At 41.8% G+C, this 17,838-nt stretch overlaps 1 protein-coding gene and 2 long non-coding RNA genes across 3 annotated transcripts; 1 reads left to right on the top strand and 2 right to left on the bottom strand.

Moving 5' to 3' along the window:
- Positions 1-1,409: 1,409 nt before the first annotated feature.
- On the bottom strand, positions 1,410-4,296 carry LOC146672570 (uncharacterized; the record flags this gene model as incomplete). The annotated part of the gene is made up of 2 exons (XM_085400882.1): positions 1,410-2,660; positions 2,986-4,296. Coding segments are annotated over 2 exons (2,004 nt in total), but the record flags the coding sequence as incomplete, so codon positions are not given.
- A 53-nt stretch (positions 4,297-4,349) lies between these two features.
- LOC146672568 (uncharacterized) lies at positions 4,350-17,464 on the bottom strand. The gene is made up of 3 exons (XR_014910370.1): positions 17,209-17,464; positions 8,174-8,279; positions 4,350-4,506 (listed from the first exon to the last, which is right to left on the bottom strand). It is a non-coding gene; the product is annotated as an uncharacterized LOC146672568 (long non-coding RNA).
- On the top strand, positions 13,842-14,597 carry LOC146672569 (uncharacterized). Its single transcript, XR_014910376.1, has 3 exons — positions 13,842-13,971; positions 14,266-14,328; positions 14,459-14,597. It is a non-coding gene; the product is annotated as an uncharacterized LOC146672569 (long non-coding RNA).
- Positions 17,465-17,838: the final 374 nt, after the last annotated feature.

The raw sequence follows: 17,838 nt of genomic DNA, 5'->3' as shown, positions 1-17,838 counted from the left end.
ACAAAGAAATGAGAAGGCTGCTACTAGATTTTAATTTCAACATTGAAAAAAAAAAAAAAAACAATAACAGGATATAATCAGATTGGTTGTAGATATTTAGTAAAGGTGATCACAAGGGAATCCCACCGACTAAAAAGGTATCAGTGCTTGCTGTACATATCTGTGGGTGCAGCAGCAGGAGCTCAGGGACTGGGGATGCTCTGCTGCAGAATCAGTTGGTTCTATCAATACAGTATTAAATGTTAACAGGTTGGATATAATAATCGTAGAGTAGACAGTGGTCCCTCATTTATTGCAGGGGTTCTCAGAATAACTAGCCCCTGGTCACAGTTCTCACAATTGATTCTCAAAGTGCAAACCTTTGTAGATTGCAAAACGTAAAAGTATTATTATGCCGCGGTTTGTCTTCATCTGCCCGCCACTTTCGTGCGCCTTTTTCCCTCACGGTGCAGGTGTCTATTTCCGAATGTGGCTCATAGTTATGGGTGTTTTTGTGCTGTTTTTTCTATTGGACGCGATGGTTATCAAAACCAAACGTGATAAATTTGGCAAGCGCAGGAGATTTGTCAATCAGGCTGCAGAATGCAATGCTGTACTATGCAATAAAAAATCAGCGAAAAAGCAAAGCAGTGACGGATGAACAGCGGGACCACTGTGTGCTGTTTATTAATAGACAATAAAATATATTCCTAAATGACAACATGCATAAAAGCAGAACGGTATTTGTACGTCAGTGGGAAAATAGCGGTGGCTTGCTAGCTTTTGTGCGGCTTCCCCGGGTCAGTGAAAACTTTCAAAAGAGAAATGAATGAACTTACCAGGTTGCCCGATCTCTTCACATATCTTCCTCCAAGCTCGGTCCTTTTTATTCCTGTCTCGGTACTGAAAGCAGCTGGTGTTGTACAGCTCCGAGTTGTTTGCTACCGCATTGATTAGCCTTCCCCTCCATTGAAGTATGAAAGGCTTTGGCTGGATCTGCCCCTTTGACCTAGGTAACAGCCACGTCACCAGGCTCCTGATTGGTTGTCGCGGCGCGATTTGACGCTGGAGTTCAGATTTTTCCAACTCGAGCGGTAGACGCGAAACGCGCGTATGCACAAAATGCAACACAAAAACTCACGTGCGTGGTTTTATTCGCGAGTCAAACGCGCCAGACGCGCTACACTGACGCGTCAAAGTCTCTTCTTTCATCTTCTGTATCATTCAGTTTGCATTGGTAATGCCCATTATTGTAATGCTTTTTTAAGATGAGCAAAACTTTATTTCACTTTGGGTTAGCTGGGATAAGTGATGGATGGAGGGAATTTTACTTCAGCCACAGAAATCCTAAACAGGAAGGAGGAGCAGAGTTACAGTGGATCACTATCCAGCAGGGAAACAAGGTTTATTTCAATTTCTTGGCCATGAGTGAGATTTACTGAGTGGGCAAATTAGGGAGACGACACCATCAGATCCCGAGCCCTCCATGTGTTAATCAAGAGACGGCTGCTGTGCTACATCCATAAATAATGAATAAATTAGGAGCTAAAGCTGAAAGGACAGTTTATTTGTACCATCTTCACGTGAACACATTCAAGAACATCACAGATGAAGAAACATTAAAAACTTCCACACTACATAAAGCAAGAAAAATAGTTTTTCTTTCAGCTGGTTTCAGAAAAACAGAAACATCAAACATCTCAAAGACTCTCTTTGAAAGAACTAAAAACCTTTGTTCTCATGGTCCAATCATGAGTGAACTCCCCGATGAAGCCTTGTGTGCTAAAACATGTCAGAGTTTTAAAGGTTAAACATGAGTTTCCAAAACGTTTTGCTGGAGAACAATGAACTATTTGACTGAGTTTCAATCATTTACAGACGAGCAAAACCAGGACAGAGAAAAAAGGACAAAACTGACTCAGTAAAACAACAGAAAAGAAGATCCCATGTAGATCTGTATTATGTAGAAGTTCAGCCCAGCAACCAGTTCAGTTCAACACAAGTTTAAATGATTCTATCTGAACTCTGTGGAGCCTGATCTCAAGCTTTTTGAGTCTGACACAGAAACCAGAGGATCTTTCTGTGTCTTCAGATTCACTGTGATCCAGTGATGGGAGTGATTTCAGCCCTGAGTGATCGCGCTGATGTTTGCACAGAGCAGACAATGAGGTGAATGTTTGGGCACATTGGTAACAGTGAAACAGTTTATTAGTAACGTGGGATCGTTTGTGTGCAGAGTATGAACTGAGATTCCTGAAGCTCTTGTCACACTGGTCACAGCTGTAGTTTCCTTCCATGTGTGCACGTTCATGAAGGTTACGATTACCTGACTGTGAGAAGCTTCTCTCACAGTGTCTGCACTTGTGTGGTTTCTCTCCTGTGTGGACTCGTTTGTGTGATTTAAGGTCCCTTGCAGTGGTGAAGGATGACCCACACTGATCACAGAGGTGCTTTTTAACCCCACTGTGAATCAGTTCATGTCGTTTTAAATCACTTGGTGTGGTGAAGCTTCTCCCACATTCTTTGCAGTATTTCAGTTTGTCTCCAGTGTGTCTACGTTGATGTACTTTTAGGGTATTTTGCAGACTGAAAGTTTTTCCACAGAGGTCACAATGAAAGTCTTTCCCACCACCACAGTGATGACAGGGTTGAGAACTGGATCCATCTGTGTCGCTCTGCTTCTAAACAAAGACACAAAGACAGTGTAAGTCAGTCCTTCAACATTTGTATCCTGAACGTCGCCTGAAATAAAGAGCATCTCTGCAGACGTCCAACTACATTTGACTGTTTCAGTTAACACACTCAGTTTACTGGGCTGCAATAACTACAATACTACCACCATAATACTACAGTAATACTAAAATCATAACTGAAAGGAAAATCTGAATAATCACTCAGAGCTGCTTTTCCATGCAGTAGAATTGCTAACATGCTAACACAGTTTAATGAGCAGAGTTGTTCCAAACAGTCAGGCTAAAATGACAAGATAACAATATAAATACATACCTCACAGTAACTGCACTTGTAGAGTCTCTTTCTGGTGTGGATCTGTTGGTGTCGTCTCAGGTGATGTGGAGATTTAAAAGTCTTCTCACACAGGTCACATTGATAAGGTCTCTCCTCAGTGTGGGTAAACATGTGTTGTTGCAAGTGTGCGTCTGTTGTAAACTCTTTGCCACACTGTTCACAGCAGTACACATCATGTCTGGTGTGAATGCGTAGGTGTGTATTTCGGTACCCTCTCCGGCTGAAAGTTTTTCCACAGATGTCACAACTGTATGCCTTAATTCCAGAGTGGGTAACTAGATGACTCTGTAAGTTGCTACTTTGAGTAAAAGCTCTGCCACACTGATCACAGCTGTATGCTTTAACTCCACTGTGGATGAGTTGGTGTTTTTTTAGGGAACCCTTCAAGGAAAAAGACTTTCCACACAAGTCACAGCTGAACGGTCTCTCTCCAGTGTGGATGACCTGATGCTGTTTTAGTGAAGCCTTCAGAGTAAACTCCATCCCACACTTGTCACAGCTGTATGCCTTAATTCCAGAGTGGGTAACTAGATGACTCTGTAAGCTGCTACTTTGAGTAAAAGCTCTGCCACACTGATCACAGCTGTATGGTTTAATTCCAGAGTGGGTAACTAGATGACTCTGTAAGTGGCTACTTTGAGTAAAAGCTCTGCCACACTGATCACAGCTGTACGCTTTAACTCCACTGTGGACGAGTTGGTGTTTTTGTAGGGAACCCTTCAAGGAAAAAGACTTTCCACACAAGTCACAGCTGAACGGTCTCTCTCCAGTGTGGATGACCTGATGCTGTTTTAGTGAAGCCTTCTCAGTAAAACCCTTCCCACACTCATCACAGCTGTATGCCTTAATTCCAGAGTGGGTAACTAGATGACTCTGTAAGTGGCTACTTTGAGTAAAAGCTCTGCCACACTGATCACAGCTGTACGCTTTAACTCCACTGTGGATGAGTTGGTGTTTTTTTAGGGAACCCTTCAAGGAAAAAGACTTTCCACACAAGTCACAGCTGAACGGTCTCTCTCCAGTGTGGATGACCTGATGCTGTTTTAGTGAAGTCTTCAGAGTAAAACCCTTCCCACACTCGTCACAGCTGTATGCCTTAATTCCAGAGTGGGTAACTAGATGACTCTGTAAGCTGCTACTTTGAGTAAAAGCTCTGCCACACTGATCACAGCTGTACGCTTTAACTCCACTGTGGATGAGTTGGTGTTTTTTTAGGGAACCCTTCGAGGAAAAAGACTTTCCACACTCGTCACAGCTGAACGGTTTCTCTCCAGTGTGGATGACCTGATGCTGTTTTAGTGAAGCCCTCACAGTAGAACATTTCCCACACAAGTCACAGCTGAACGGTCTCTCTCCAGTGTGGATGACCTGATGCTGTTTTAGTTTAGCCCTCACAGTAAAACCCTTCCCACACTCGTCACAGGTGTGTTTTTTCTCTCCCTTTCTTCTGTGAGGTTTGTCGGCCTCCTGAGAGCGCTGACTTCTGGCTCCATGTTGGTCCTGCAGTGACAGAGATACAAACAGAGGCAGTGAGTGAAATGCAGTCGTGGAACAAACTCAACCTTCAAACTCCATTAACACTAGTTTTAAACCTGAAGGTGGAGCGTGGCACCAAACACCTTAAAGGTCTCTTATCCCCACCTGCTGGTAGTTCTAACACATTACATCCAACCTGCTGTTAAAGATAATTCATGACTGTTCAAACACTAAAATCATGCACACACACACACACACACACACACACACACACACACACACACACACACACACACAAACACACACACACACACACACACACACACACACACACACACTATTTTATAATTTAGATTATTTTGTTGTTTCCTATTACATATTTCTATAATTTGTATAGATTTATACAGAATTATTCAGTGATAATAAATCCTATGTTTGTTTATTCTAAAGGAACCCCGTTAGCTTCCACAACAGATGTTGCTCGTCTTCCGTCAAATACTCACATAAAATATTACACAATAAAGTGGATTCAAGATATCCACATAATTTCACTCTTACATCCACAGTGAGGTTTCACAATTGTTCAAATATAAGCAATCAATAATAATAATAATAATATCAATAACATTGAGGCACATTACACAAATTTCAAAAACAAATCCTGTCTTACAATATTTACAACAACTAAAAGCTCTGTAAATCGGCTTTTAAGTGTTCATTGAAGTTTTGAATAATTCTCTAATTTTTTAAGGCAACTTATTCCACTTAAAAGTTGCTCTAAATGTAACAGTTTTACAAAACGTTACTTTTAACTCGAGCATTTACTAAATTGCAGCTTGTTGAAAACTGTGTAATATGATGATGTATTTCATCTGGATACTGCAGCTGAGCAGAATAAATGTGGTGTGTTTAACAGAATTGCTTTCTTTAGAACTACAAGTAAGCCATAGAATATTTTAGCCTGTACAGGAAGCCAAGAAAGGTTATTATGCATTTGATCAATATTAGTATAGTATGAACATCTTCACACTAATCTGGACGCCTTATTCTGGACTAACTGAAGTCTGTTAAGATCTGTCTTATTAGCTGCTGACCAAATGATTGAACAATACTCCAGATGAGACATTACTAGTGCATTAATGACATCTTTCATAATGAAGAAGTGATACACAAAGAGCATTTCATAGCCATAGCTATGCCTTGTCAGCAGAGTTATGTGACATTAGTGATGTTTGTACTTTCAGCGTTAACTTGGTTTTAAAGCCTTTAAAATATACGCCGTTCAATAGTCGACCTTAATCTGACAGAGAATGTGATGATTTTGTGGATAATTAAAGTCAGTCATATATCCACAAACACAACAAGCTGAAAGTCAGTGATGCTGCTCGGTTTGCAGTCCTGAACATCACGGCACAAGCAGGATTCACTGCACTGTTAATGTTAGCTGTGTTATATTGCTGCCTCTGTTCGGTGGTGTCGAGCCAAACGCACTTTAACGTGTGTTTGAACGAGCTGACGGTTCACTCGTTAAGCTGAAAGAAAGATGCTTTAATCACAGCAGTCACACATGTGTCCACTGCACCATCTGGAACTCTTCTTGTTTACACTCGTAATAACACAAACACTAAATCCTGCTTCTCTGGTGCTGTTGTGTAGCAGTGTGTACACCTGAGACTGTCACCTGTCTGTCTGTCCTGCACTCTCTCTCTGTTTCTTTCTCTCTGATTGTGGAATAAAAGTATGAACATGTGTTTATAAGTTACACTTGTGTCTGAATCCTGCAGCTTATCACACATTTGATTTCCATGTGTGACGACTGCAAGTGTCCAGAGTGAGGACAGACTGAGGGAGCCACTGCTGCACATCATCTGTGAGGCTTTGCAGCCCTGATGATCCACCAGGACAAACTCAGCAGTGTGTGAGGAAGAGGAGGAGGAAGAGCCAGCAGCAGCTGACAGATGGAGAGAATAGACAGACTGTTCCCTGTTTGTGAAGGACTGCTAGGAAAGTTTAACATAACTGTCTGTGCTGAATCAGTCTTATTAGGTAATGTTCAAATAATGTGATCATCCCAGTGTTTCCAGTGTGGGAGAAAGTACTCAGGGCCTTCAAGCTACACACTATGAAAGGCAGCAACAAGTTTAATGTTCAGAAACCTAAAGTCTGTATCAGCAGCAGGATGGAGCTAAAAATAAATGTTGGTTTCAGTTCTATGAAGCTTTGAGTATTTTGGATCAGTAGCTGCTGTGTTTGTTGCATCATATTGCTGTAACTGTTTATATGCTTTATATATTCTGAGCTAAGTTGATCTATAGTGTTACATCATATTCTATAAGGATGTTATGTGTTTGTAGACTTTCTGCCCAGTTTGACCCATTTAGCAGACGTCAGCCTGTTTAAGGCTCTGATATCTATTCTGTGTGACTTAAAGCAGTTATGACATGGTCTGATTTTCTCACCCAATAAAGGAATATTTCATATATCAGTCTACTCTTCATTCTATCAGACACAGTTATCACAGCTCCTACATTTGCTTTTTACACATATATGTAAGCACTGAGCCACATTTAGTACCAACATATTAAATGAACAATATTTGTCTCTTATATATGATACATCTGTATACACACTGTCACAGATACTTGTCTGTGAGTGAAGTGATTAATATAATAACTATAATATTGGCTATATTATATTTACATTACCACAGTGAGATGACTTTAGTCTCATGAACAACATCAGCTAATTGTTATTTACAGCTAATCTTAAACGACTGTTCAGCACAGAAATGAAGCCCAACAATCATGTTTCACAGTCCTGTGGTCTCAGCCTCAGATACTCATCAAATCACACAGAGCTCATGTAGAAACAAATGAACTAAATATGTTCTCCTTCATTTCTGTCAAACAAAGCCGTATGAAACGTTTCCAGCTGTTAGTATCATGGTTGCTAGGCAACCTGGGCAGCGCGACGGAGGCTAGACGTCCCATTTCACGAGCCTACGAGCCTCGCACTTCGGCCTTAGCGGTCTTTGAGTACGCGGCCCTTGAGGACTTTAAAGCTGCAGAACCTGAATCGGGATACAGCCATGATGATCTCCAGCCTCGTGCTCGCCAACATTCTCACCTGAGTTAAGAAGACGATCACTGAAATGGTCTCAGCAGGTCCTTTGATGACAGCAATGAAATGCAGTGGTAAGGCTTTTTGGGGATTAAGTTCGTTTTCATGGCAAAGAAGGACGATGCAGTTCATCTGATCACTCCTCATAACATTCTGGAGTGCAGGCAAAATGCTATTATAAAAACTTAAGCAGCAACTTCTCCAGGTTCCAATATTTATGCAATTCTCAAACCTTTTGGCCACGACTGTATAACCTCTTCTGAAGTTTAGTGGATATTATACATGGTTATGCTCAGGATGTGTCGGCCAGTTTCCACTGGAAACGCCTTTTGGTTAAACTGTCAGCGAGGAATTTGCATTTGCACTGTTACATTTTTATATAACTTTAATGCACATAAACAACAGCTGCTTGTTTCAGTGAAAATACATTGATGGGTTTTTAATAAAGTTGTGCAGCTGTAAAGTATTTTGTCTCGTGTCAATTCTATCGTCAGCTACATCGTTATGGCAAATGTTCAAATGTATATGGTGATAAATATCTTTGGTCATATGGTCCTGCTCTGTCTGTCACCTTCTGTGTTGAGCTCATTGTTTCCTCTGTAGTGGCTGAGCTGAGTCCAAGTAGCTGAAAATGTTCCTCTGCTGCTCCGTCAGACTCTCCTCCTCCTGCTGATCAGCTGGGACACAAAACAGATCTTTGTTAGGCTCCACACTGCACTGAAGAGTCAAAGTGTCTCATATGTTCATCTGACAAGTAAAAGAACACATTTTTGTTTCCCGAGGTGGGCAACTTGTTGGAAACAAACACAAAAGGTTTGAGCACTGATACCTGCCATTGCTGGCATTGAAAGATGCAACGCCAGCAATGTGGATTGTCAAGACTCAAACCAATCATCAGGCAAAAACAACAGAGATCAAATGTACCGCATTTTGATCCGGGACGTAATCTGCATGAAAACAAGCGCTCACTCTTCCTGCTCAACAAATGACAAGGGCGGAGCCTTATACCACGTGATACAGAAGCTGTGCCGTGTGATGCTAAAATTAGCAGGGAAAAAACAACGGAGAGCACGTCAGGGATGACGAGAAAGTGACAGGAGAAAATCCGTCCCGGTCAACCACCCAAACATCAATAACGGGAACCTTATACAGCGCTTCCCTATACACGTCGAACTCCCGCAGGCACAAAGACATTACGGAGGCTATCACTTATCACCTGACCAAAGATATGGCTCCATCAACACTGTGCAAAACGAGGGATTTAGGAAAACGATCAACACCCTAGACAAACGCTACACAGTGCCGTCCTGCAACTATTTTTCTATTGTTGCACTACCTGCTCTGTACACGCAGCGTCGAGCAACGGTGGAGACGGAATTTCAAGCAGGACAACATTTTGCTGCAACAACAAAACGTGAGACATTTGTTGTTTTATGTTTATTTATTGTTATGAGAGAATCATGATCTCAATTCTAAGCCAAAAAATCGTGATTCTCATTTTATGCAAAATCGTGCAGCCCTAACATTAACACAAAACTGTTGTTTCACCAGAGAAAACACATGAAGAGAGAGAGAGAGACAATAACAGCTACCAAACAGTCGTCATAATTCGTCACACAATGAGAAAAGGACAAATCAACAAGTAACAATGACTAATTAATATTAAAATCTGTAACATAATGTATTGTTTGGAGTTTAGTCTGATTGGTTCAGGATGAGCTGCCATTATCCAATCACACGTCTGCTTACCTGCATCTTTTCTCTTTTTTCTAACCTGAGCACCTGATGGCTTTGAACTTTTGTTGTCCATCTTCCATTGGATTGAATTTTGCGCTCCAGTACAAACACAAATCCCCCAACCTGAGGATCAGCACAATTAACCTAACAGCAGGCACGTGCAGGGGGGGGGGGGTTAGAGGGGCTTGAGCACCCGCCCCTTTCCTGATGGGTGCCCAAGGTGCCCTTTTGTTGAGGCAACTTTTTTTTTTTAATATTATTATTATTATTTTATGTGTGTGTGCGTGCGGAGTCCTGTCTGTGCCCCTCAACAATAATATTTAACTATTAATCACAGTTTCGCTAAATAAAAGGATCTGGCTTGCATCAGTCACATGATCACATTTAACCAATGATCACCCTTGACAGCAGAACGCGCTGGTTACGAGCCGGGAACGAGCTCACAAAGAGCACGCGCATTTGTTGCGGTCCGGAGCTGTAGGAGAAACACAAGTTAACTCAGAGACACAGACTGATGCCACACAACCAGTAAGTAGGTGTACAGCGCACACTGTAGTGTGTAGCACCCAGGAGTATTAGCTTATTACGTACACGTTGGTAAGCTGTCTTGTTGCTACTGACAAACTGAAACAAACGAGCGTGCTGTGTGTGCAACAGCGCGACAAACATTACCTGTCCTTTTATTAACTGCACAGGTTAATAACTCGTACAGCGTAACTAGCATGACAGAGTTTATATACTGCTGGGCGGGTGCTATGAAGTTACTGATAGTAAATTTTATTTTATGCTTAAGGTTAGTTTCTCAAATTTCTCAAAATCTTAACAAATTGTGCCAATCCTTACATGTTGCACCAGCTGATTTATCATCAAAAGTGGAGAAGTCTGTGACAGAGGAGACAGAAGAGCAGCAGAGAGAGATGGAAGAGCAGGAGAGAGAGATGGAAGAGCAAGAGAGAGAGATGGAAGAGCAAGAGAGAGAGATGGAAGAGCAAGAGAGAGAGATGGAAGTGCAAGAGAGAGAGATGGAAGAGCAAGAGAGAGAGATGGAAGAGCAAGAGAGAGAGATGGAAGAGCAAGAGAGAGAGATGGAAGAGCAAGAGAGAGAGATGGAAGTGCAAGAGAGAGAGATGGAAGAGCAAGAGAGAGAGATGGAAGTGCAAGAGAGAGAGATGGAAGAGCAAGAGAGAGAGATGGAGCAAGAGAGAGAGATGGAAGAGCAGGAGAGAGAGATGGGAGAGCAAGAGAGAGAGATGGAAGAGCAAGAGAGAGAGATGGAAGTGCAAGAGAGAGAGATGGAAGAGCAAGAGAGAGAGATGGAAGAGCAAGAGAGAGAGATGGAAGTGCAAGAGAGAGAGATGGAAGAGCAAGAGAGAGAGAGATGGAGCAAGAGAGAGAGATGGAGCAAGAGAGTGAGATGGAAGAGCAAGAGAGTGAGATGGAAGAGCAAGAGAGAGAGATGGAAGAGCAGGAGAGAGAGATGGAAGAGCAGGAGAGAGAGAGAGATGGAAGAGCAAGAGAGAGAGATGGAAGTGCAAGAGAGAGAGATGGAAGAGTAAGAGAGAGAGATGGAAGAGCAAGAGAGAGAGATGGAAGTGCAAGAGAGAGAGATGGAAGAGCAAGAGAGAGAGAGATGGAGCAAGAGAGAGAGATGGAGCAAGAGAGTGAGATGGAAGAGCAAGAGAGTGAGATGGAAGAGCAAGAGAGTGAGATGGAAGAGCAAGAGAGAGAGATGGAAGAGCAAGAGAGAGAGATGGAAGAGCAAGAGAGAGAGATGGAAGAGCAAGAGAGAGAGATGGAGCAAGAGAGTGAGATGGAAGAGCAAGAGAGAGAGATGGAAGAGCAGGAGAGAGAGAGAGATGGAGCAAGAGAGAGAGATGGAAGAGCAAGAGAGAGAGATGGAAGTGCAAGAGAGAGAGATGGAAGAGCAGGAGAGAGAGATGGAAGAGCAGGAGAGTGAGAGCCAGGGCATCGATTACTTTGCTCGCCCTGAACCTGCCATATTACAGGCCTTCTTAGATTACCACCCACAGCAGAACAGTAGCAGTGCAGTTGTGATGAGGGTGTTCAGCTGTAAAGATGGCACCAACAGGAAGTGGCTTACTTATTGCAAAGAACGCCATTTATTGTTCTGCTTTGTGTGTCTGGCATTTGCAAGGCGGACTGACACCAGCACATTTATAACAGGCATGAGTGACTGGCGACATATACATCTGCGCACAGAGGAGCATGAAAAGAGCAATACACACCAGACCTGTGCTGAAGCTTTTTTCTTAAGGTGCTCAAAAGGCAACATCAGGAGCTTGTTTGCTGGCAGTCAGTTGTCAGCTCACAGAGCACAAGTGAAAAAGAGACGGCAAGTTTTAGAGCGTATAGTGGATGTGATCAAAGTACTTGGGAAGAGGGGACTCAGCTATAGGCATGTGGAGAATGAGGCTGCATACACTTTAGGTGATAACACCATCGATCATGGTAACTTTCTGGAACTGATTGTGTTATTAGGCAAGTATGATATGTGCCTTGGAGAACATTTGAATGACTGCATTGAAAAAAGCAAGAAGTTGCATCAGACCAGTGGATCAAGAGGTAGAGGATCTCTCATCACCCTACTCTCCAAAACAACTGTCAACTCAGTGATTGATGCACTTGGCCATCTCCTTCAAGAGAGCATCGCCAGTGATGTCCAGAAAGCTGGGATGTTTTCTGTTCAGCTAGACACAACCCAAGACATCACAGGTTATGATCAGTGTTCAGTAATCATCAGGTATGTTACTGAGTCTGTGCAGGAGAGGCTTGTCTCCATAGTGAGGTGCGAAGCATCCACGGGGCAGTACTTTGTAAACTTGCTTTCCGGAGTTTTAGAGCATCTGAATCTAGACAAGGCCATGTGCATTGGGAATGCAACAGATGGTGCTTCAAATATGCAGGGCCAGTACAAAGGCTTTTCAGCACTTATGACTGCCCAGTCTCCAACTCATGTGCATGTGTGGTGCTATGCACACATACTTAATCTTGTGATTGCTGACACAACACAAAGTGTCATTGAAAGTGGATCACTCTTTAATTTACTTAATGACATAGCTGTGTTCATCAAGGAGTCCTATCACAGGGTTAATCTGTGGGAGAAACAAACCGAAAACACAAGACACAGACGCCTCAGTCCAATAGGTGAGACACGGTGGTGGGCCAAGCATGATGCCCTCCAGAAAATCTTTGGACATTTTGGAAAACCAGATGATGGCCTCTTCGTTGATGTAGTGCTGACGATGGAAGCCATTGAAAAGAGGGGAAAAGAAAAGCCAGCTGTTTGTGCCAAAGCACGAGGCTTTAAAGAGTGTCTCTTGAAGCATGAAACTGTGTTAACAGCACAGATATTTCTTAGAGTGTTTGAGCAAACAACTCCTCTGTCAAAGTACCTCCAGTCAAAGGGGATGGACATTCTCTCTGCCCATCATATGGTGACTGCCACACAAGATGGCCTCAAAAGTATTGCCAGGGACTTTCCAACTGTGAAGACAGCTGCAGACACATTTGTGAAACAGACAAATCAAAAACTAGAGGAGAGGGAGAACAACACAGACATGGAAGTGGAGGCTGAACTACCTAAAAAGAGAGCCAAAAGGAGAAAAGGCATGGCCGGAGAGATGCCTGAAGATGAGTTGCAAATCAATGCTGAGAAATCATATGAGGTGAAAGTGCACAACATCATCCTGGACACAGTTATTGAAGCAATCCACAGACGATTTGTCATACATGGCCCTCTTCTTGCCGATTTGGCATGGTTGGACCCCAGGAAGTTTAGCCAGGTCAGAACAGTTTCTCTTCCAAGTAATGCATTTCAGAACCTCAGCGCCTGTCTACTTAAATTTGACAGCAGGGCTACAGTTAATAACCTTCAGTCAGAACTGAAACGTTTTGCTGAACAGTGGGAAAGGCTTAAGACATCACATGTAGATGAGTACACGACCAGAACAGCAAAGGACAGATCTGAAGAATGGGACGAAGAAAGTGAAATTGTGACCGAAAGCTGTGGTTCTTGCAAAAATTGCCCACTGTGCTGCTATCAAATACTCAGGCGGTTCAACATGCTGTCTGATGCCTATCGTCTCCTTGGGCTGGCATACAAGTACCTGCTGACCCTCTCCCTCACTCAGGTTGCCTGTGAAAGAACGTTCTCTACACTCAAGTTCATTAAAAGCAGACTCCGAAGCAGCCTGTCTGCAAACAAGCTGGAGATGTTTATGCTGATGGCCACTGAAAAGGACATTCTCATGTCATTGGACTCTGACATGGTCATTGACAGGGTAGCTGAGAAGAGTGACCTGCTGAGAAAGCTCCTTTTGTAACCTGGTGAGGTGAAATAAAAATGAGCAAAACATTCCTAATTATCTATTGTTAATATTAAATTCAGCTTTATTGTTATTGCCTAAATGAATACGTTTAGTATCTACCTTCACTTCAAACAAGTCAAGTGATTGGTAAATGCTTAGAATTTGTCCATCTTAATAGATAGAATAAATATGAGATTGGAGTATTAGGCATTTATAAACATATATTCTTACAGTCTTAATCTGTCATTGTTTCATTTCAGATGCTGTCAGTCATTTTAGGAGGACTGAAGTGTGTTCATTTTAAGTAAGTACTATATGGAATATGATTCAACCATTTTTCTAGAGTAAGCATACCAGTACTGTCATTGTCTGAAAAAATCTATTAAGTACAATTCTTTCTCAACCTTCAGTGTCTGTCCTTTCACTTCATAAAGGTTTCCATGTCTTAAGATATGTTCAGTGTTGCTGCTGTGGAAGTGTTGTAGGTGACCTTTTATTGATGAGTGAATAGTCTTTGGTGATACAATTCAATCATAATCTGTCCTTTATAGATTTTAATATTCATCTAATCTTTATTCCTTTCTGTCCTGTTTGTCAGGGTCTGATCATACATTGTTTGTTTAAGAGGTTCGAGACCATTCAACTTTTTAAGTTCATCAACGTAAGTACTAGTGTATATGATTTCTCTAATTCCTTTCTGGAATAAAGATGCCAGTACTGTGATCATCTGAGCAAGTCCATCAATTGCCATTCACAGTTCTTTGTCCTTTCACTTGTGTCCTGTTTTTCAGGGTCCCATATAATTTCTTCAGAAGTAAGTACTGTATATGATGCCAGTATTTTCCCATATTTTCTAGATACTGTATTAGTACTGTGTGTAAAATGCCATCAAAAACTCAATTAAGTGTTATTCTTATTCTTCTTTCTCACCTTTCTTTCTCTGTCTCCTTTCATATTTAAAGGTTGCTGTGTTAACAAAATATATTGTGCTACCATGCTGTTTTCTATTGTTTTGGTAAATAAATACTTTATGAAAATATCTCTAAATCTGTCATTTATTAATTTTAATATTAATTAATGATCATGTCTCACCTCTAGTGTTCTTGGTCTTAATTTCAGGTTTCTACCATGTGTTGTAGATAGTTCAGGAGGTTAACTCTACCAAGCAGTCTTTTTGTTTCCGCTATGTACTGTTTAAAATCCCGAATAGGGAGAATGGTGTAGGTTTAACTTTATTAGATTGATACATATATACCAACAAGGCAGTGTACATCAAAGCAGTTGTTTTCATGCAAAGGCTTTATGGTTTTTCCTATAGCGATTGACAGACCACGTGACTTTGCGCATTGCATGCCGGGAACTCCTGGCAAAACAATCCAAGTACCGCATCAAATACAAGCATTTGCAATTGCAGCACCGCAAAACGTTCATTCTCCGGTTCCAATACCTTCTTGATTTTTCTTTGCCGCACAAAAAAGGTATGTACAAAACGACGGAGAACAATGCCGGTCCGTACAAAGACAGACTCGACGAAAAGACAAAAAAAGATACGAGGAAAAATCAAAGGAGTGAAAGGGTCAGACCCTTACGAGCACACAGAGGGACAAAAGACGTTAGCGTGCTGCCCAACTTTCACCACGCTCAGATTTATAATCATACGGTTCTTGGAGTGAGTGCATACACTCATGAAGTTTAGTAACTTCAGGTCACTGCAACAAGCCCAGGTACAGTTTACCGACGGATGGGTACAGGACCTTGAAATGCACCGAAAGACCATCGTACGAACAAAGGTACGTTTACCTTTGTTCGTCTCACAAATCGTCGTCATAAATACACATTCGTTAACCGTGTATTAATATAACCTTTGAGCTCAACGGTAATTAATTAGTAGTGGAAAAATACTTGTAATATTTGAGCCATTTCTGCTGTCCAACTACTTCTTAAAAAATACATTTTTAATGTTAATTAGATTTTTTTTTACGGCATAAATAAAGGTTATATAAAAGTCACTGCCACAGACTGATTGCGGCTTCTACCTTGTTACACTAATGTTGTTTGTAGCTCAGTATGACTTTATGTCATCCATGAGGGATGCATTTGACATATGTTTCACATATTATAGCCCAACAAGTTACTTATAGCAATTTAAATACGAGCAATCAGTTTCTTTGCAAATACCGGAAATCAGTTTTTGGCAGACAATCACTTTTTGGCACAACACCGGCTATTGCAGTTAATAATACAGCAGCTTCTTGCCATTTTTTGTGTTTCTTTTTATCGCTGTGTAACTGAGTTCAATTGAAAGCCTGCATGCGCTAGTACCGCTTGCCAAAAGTTCCCAGAATCCTTTGCGGTTTTATCCATGAATGACGTCACATTTTTGGTGGGCCGGTCTCCAGTCAAAATGCCCGGGCCGATTTTTTGTCCCAGTCCAGCCCTGCCTGCCCTCCAGCACTATCCACAGCAACCCCTCAACAGCAACATTGTACCCATCAGGTAAAGCATCGGCTACGTTTGCTTTGCCTTGTTGCCCATATTAGATTCTTGATGAAAGTGTGTTGTTGTTATTCAGCCTGGTTCAATGTGCCCCTTTTTAACTTTGAGCACCCGCCCCTTTAAACCTCTCTGCACAGCCCTGCCTAACAGACCTACACCTTAGTTCACAGATTCACTTTGTCTAAGGTTGATTTCTGGGATTTCACACAACCCAGGATTCAGATCGTGAATCCATGATGGGCTTGGATTTACATCATTATAAATGAAATGTGCTCTACTTGGAAGCAGCCGGCCCCGCCCCTTTTGACGGGTTGTGTGAGACTTTAAATCATCAAACTGTAAATTATAAATTAAATTGTTATTGATCCTTTACCCCGAGTCCTAAAGTGTAGATTTATTTTCTTACTCTTCTTATATTTATTGTTTGTTTACTTGCACCGCTGTAACTGCAGCCTCGTCGTCTCGTCTCTCTATATGCTGGACTGTCTGTAGCGGAGATGACAATAAAGTTTACTTTGACTTCAGCAGCGCGCAGGCGCACCGAGGGCTCTCGCGCTCACTTTATAGAATTTAGAAAAAACATGGGTGCAGATTATAAGTCTGTATCATAATATCTGTTTGTTGTTTTTATTTTGTTTTGCGAGTTGGTTATTAGATGCCGCTGCAGCCAGCCAGAGACTCCCCGCCGCCCCGCCCTCTCCTCCCTGTGCCGCCAGCAGCAGGCGCACCTCGCAAACGGAGGGCGCCCTTACTCCCAGCAAATGGCTGATAGAAAACCGATCGGTGCCTACGAATTTCCCAATATGCGCTGGCATGACGTCGGGGAAGCATGGGTACGACCGATTATTTTATTTTTTTCTTGCCAATGCCCGTGATGCCCCCCCCACCACGATGCATTCTATTGGTTTGCACACTTACACACACCCAGCTGTGGTTTCCTGTTTTGCTGGACTCTGGAGAGCCCCGCCTTTAACGCTCTTCTCTCACAGAGAGCAACAGAAAACTTGGAAAAACTCCAGATTGACTGAACTCAGTTCAAAGTTACCTTGACACCTTTAGATGTGAGACGTAGTGATGGTCCGCTTGAAGCTGACGCTCCGGTGCGTGTGTCAGAAAGATCAACGCGCTGCTTCAGAAGCACCGTGTCGAGGCTTGATTCGTTTGGCCAGAGTCACGTGATCAGTGACGTCTGAAGCTTCGTTTAGAACGTACCTTTTTTAAAATCGAACTTTATTGAAACACAATGAGTATACAACATACAAACAGATGAAGTTTACAAAAGAACAGAACATGAACATACAGAACCAGGAGTAAAAAAATTATGATATGAGTAGGCGAAAAAAATCAACATATAAATATTGTTCTGAGAGGCTTTTTGTTGGTTGAGTCTGAAATTGATTGTATGTACAATTCATATCCTTATAAAAAGGCAGAAATATGGTGTTTTATTAATAAACTTACATTTATGGATATAAAATAGCTAAAAGTATTAACAAATATTTTATAAAAAACATTTATCATTCTTCCTGGGGAACTTAAAGAAACAGAATAAAACATTTTCCCATCGTAAAGAAAACTCCCTTAAAATATGGACAATAACAAAACTGCTAAATTCTTCCAGACTCTCTGTGTAGAGGAACCAAAAGACATGTGCCACAGTTTCTGGATGATCCCC

This window comes from Rhamphochromis longiceps, linkage group LG3 (genome assembly GCF_057381845.1).
Source record: "Rhamphochromis longiceps isolate RC_006_pf linkage group LG3, R_longiceps_female_GT1.1, whole genome shotgun sequence".
NCBI lineage: Eukaryota > Metazoa > Chordata > Actinopteri > Cichliformes > Cichlidae > Rhamphochromis > Rhamphochromis longiceps.
The sequence above is the reverse complement of the archived record's forward strand: the minus strand, read 5'-3'. Positions and strand labels throughout refer to the sequence as shown.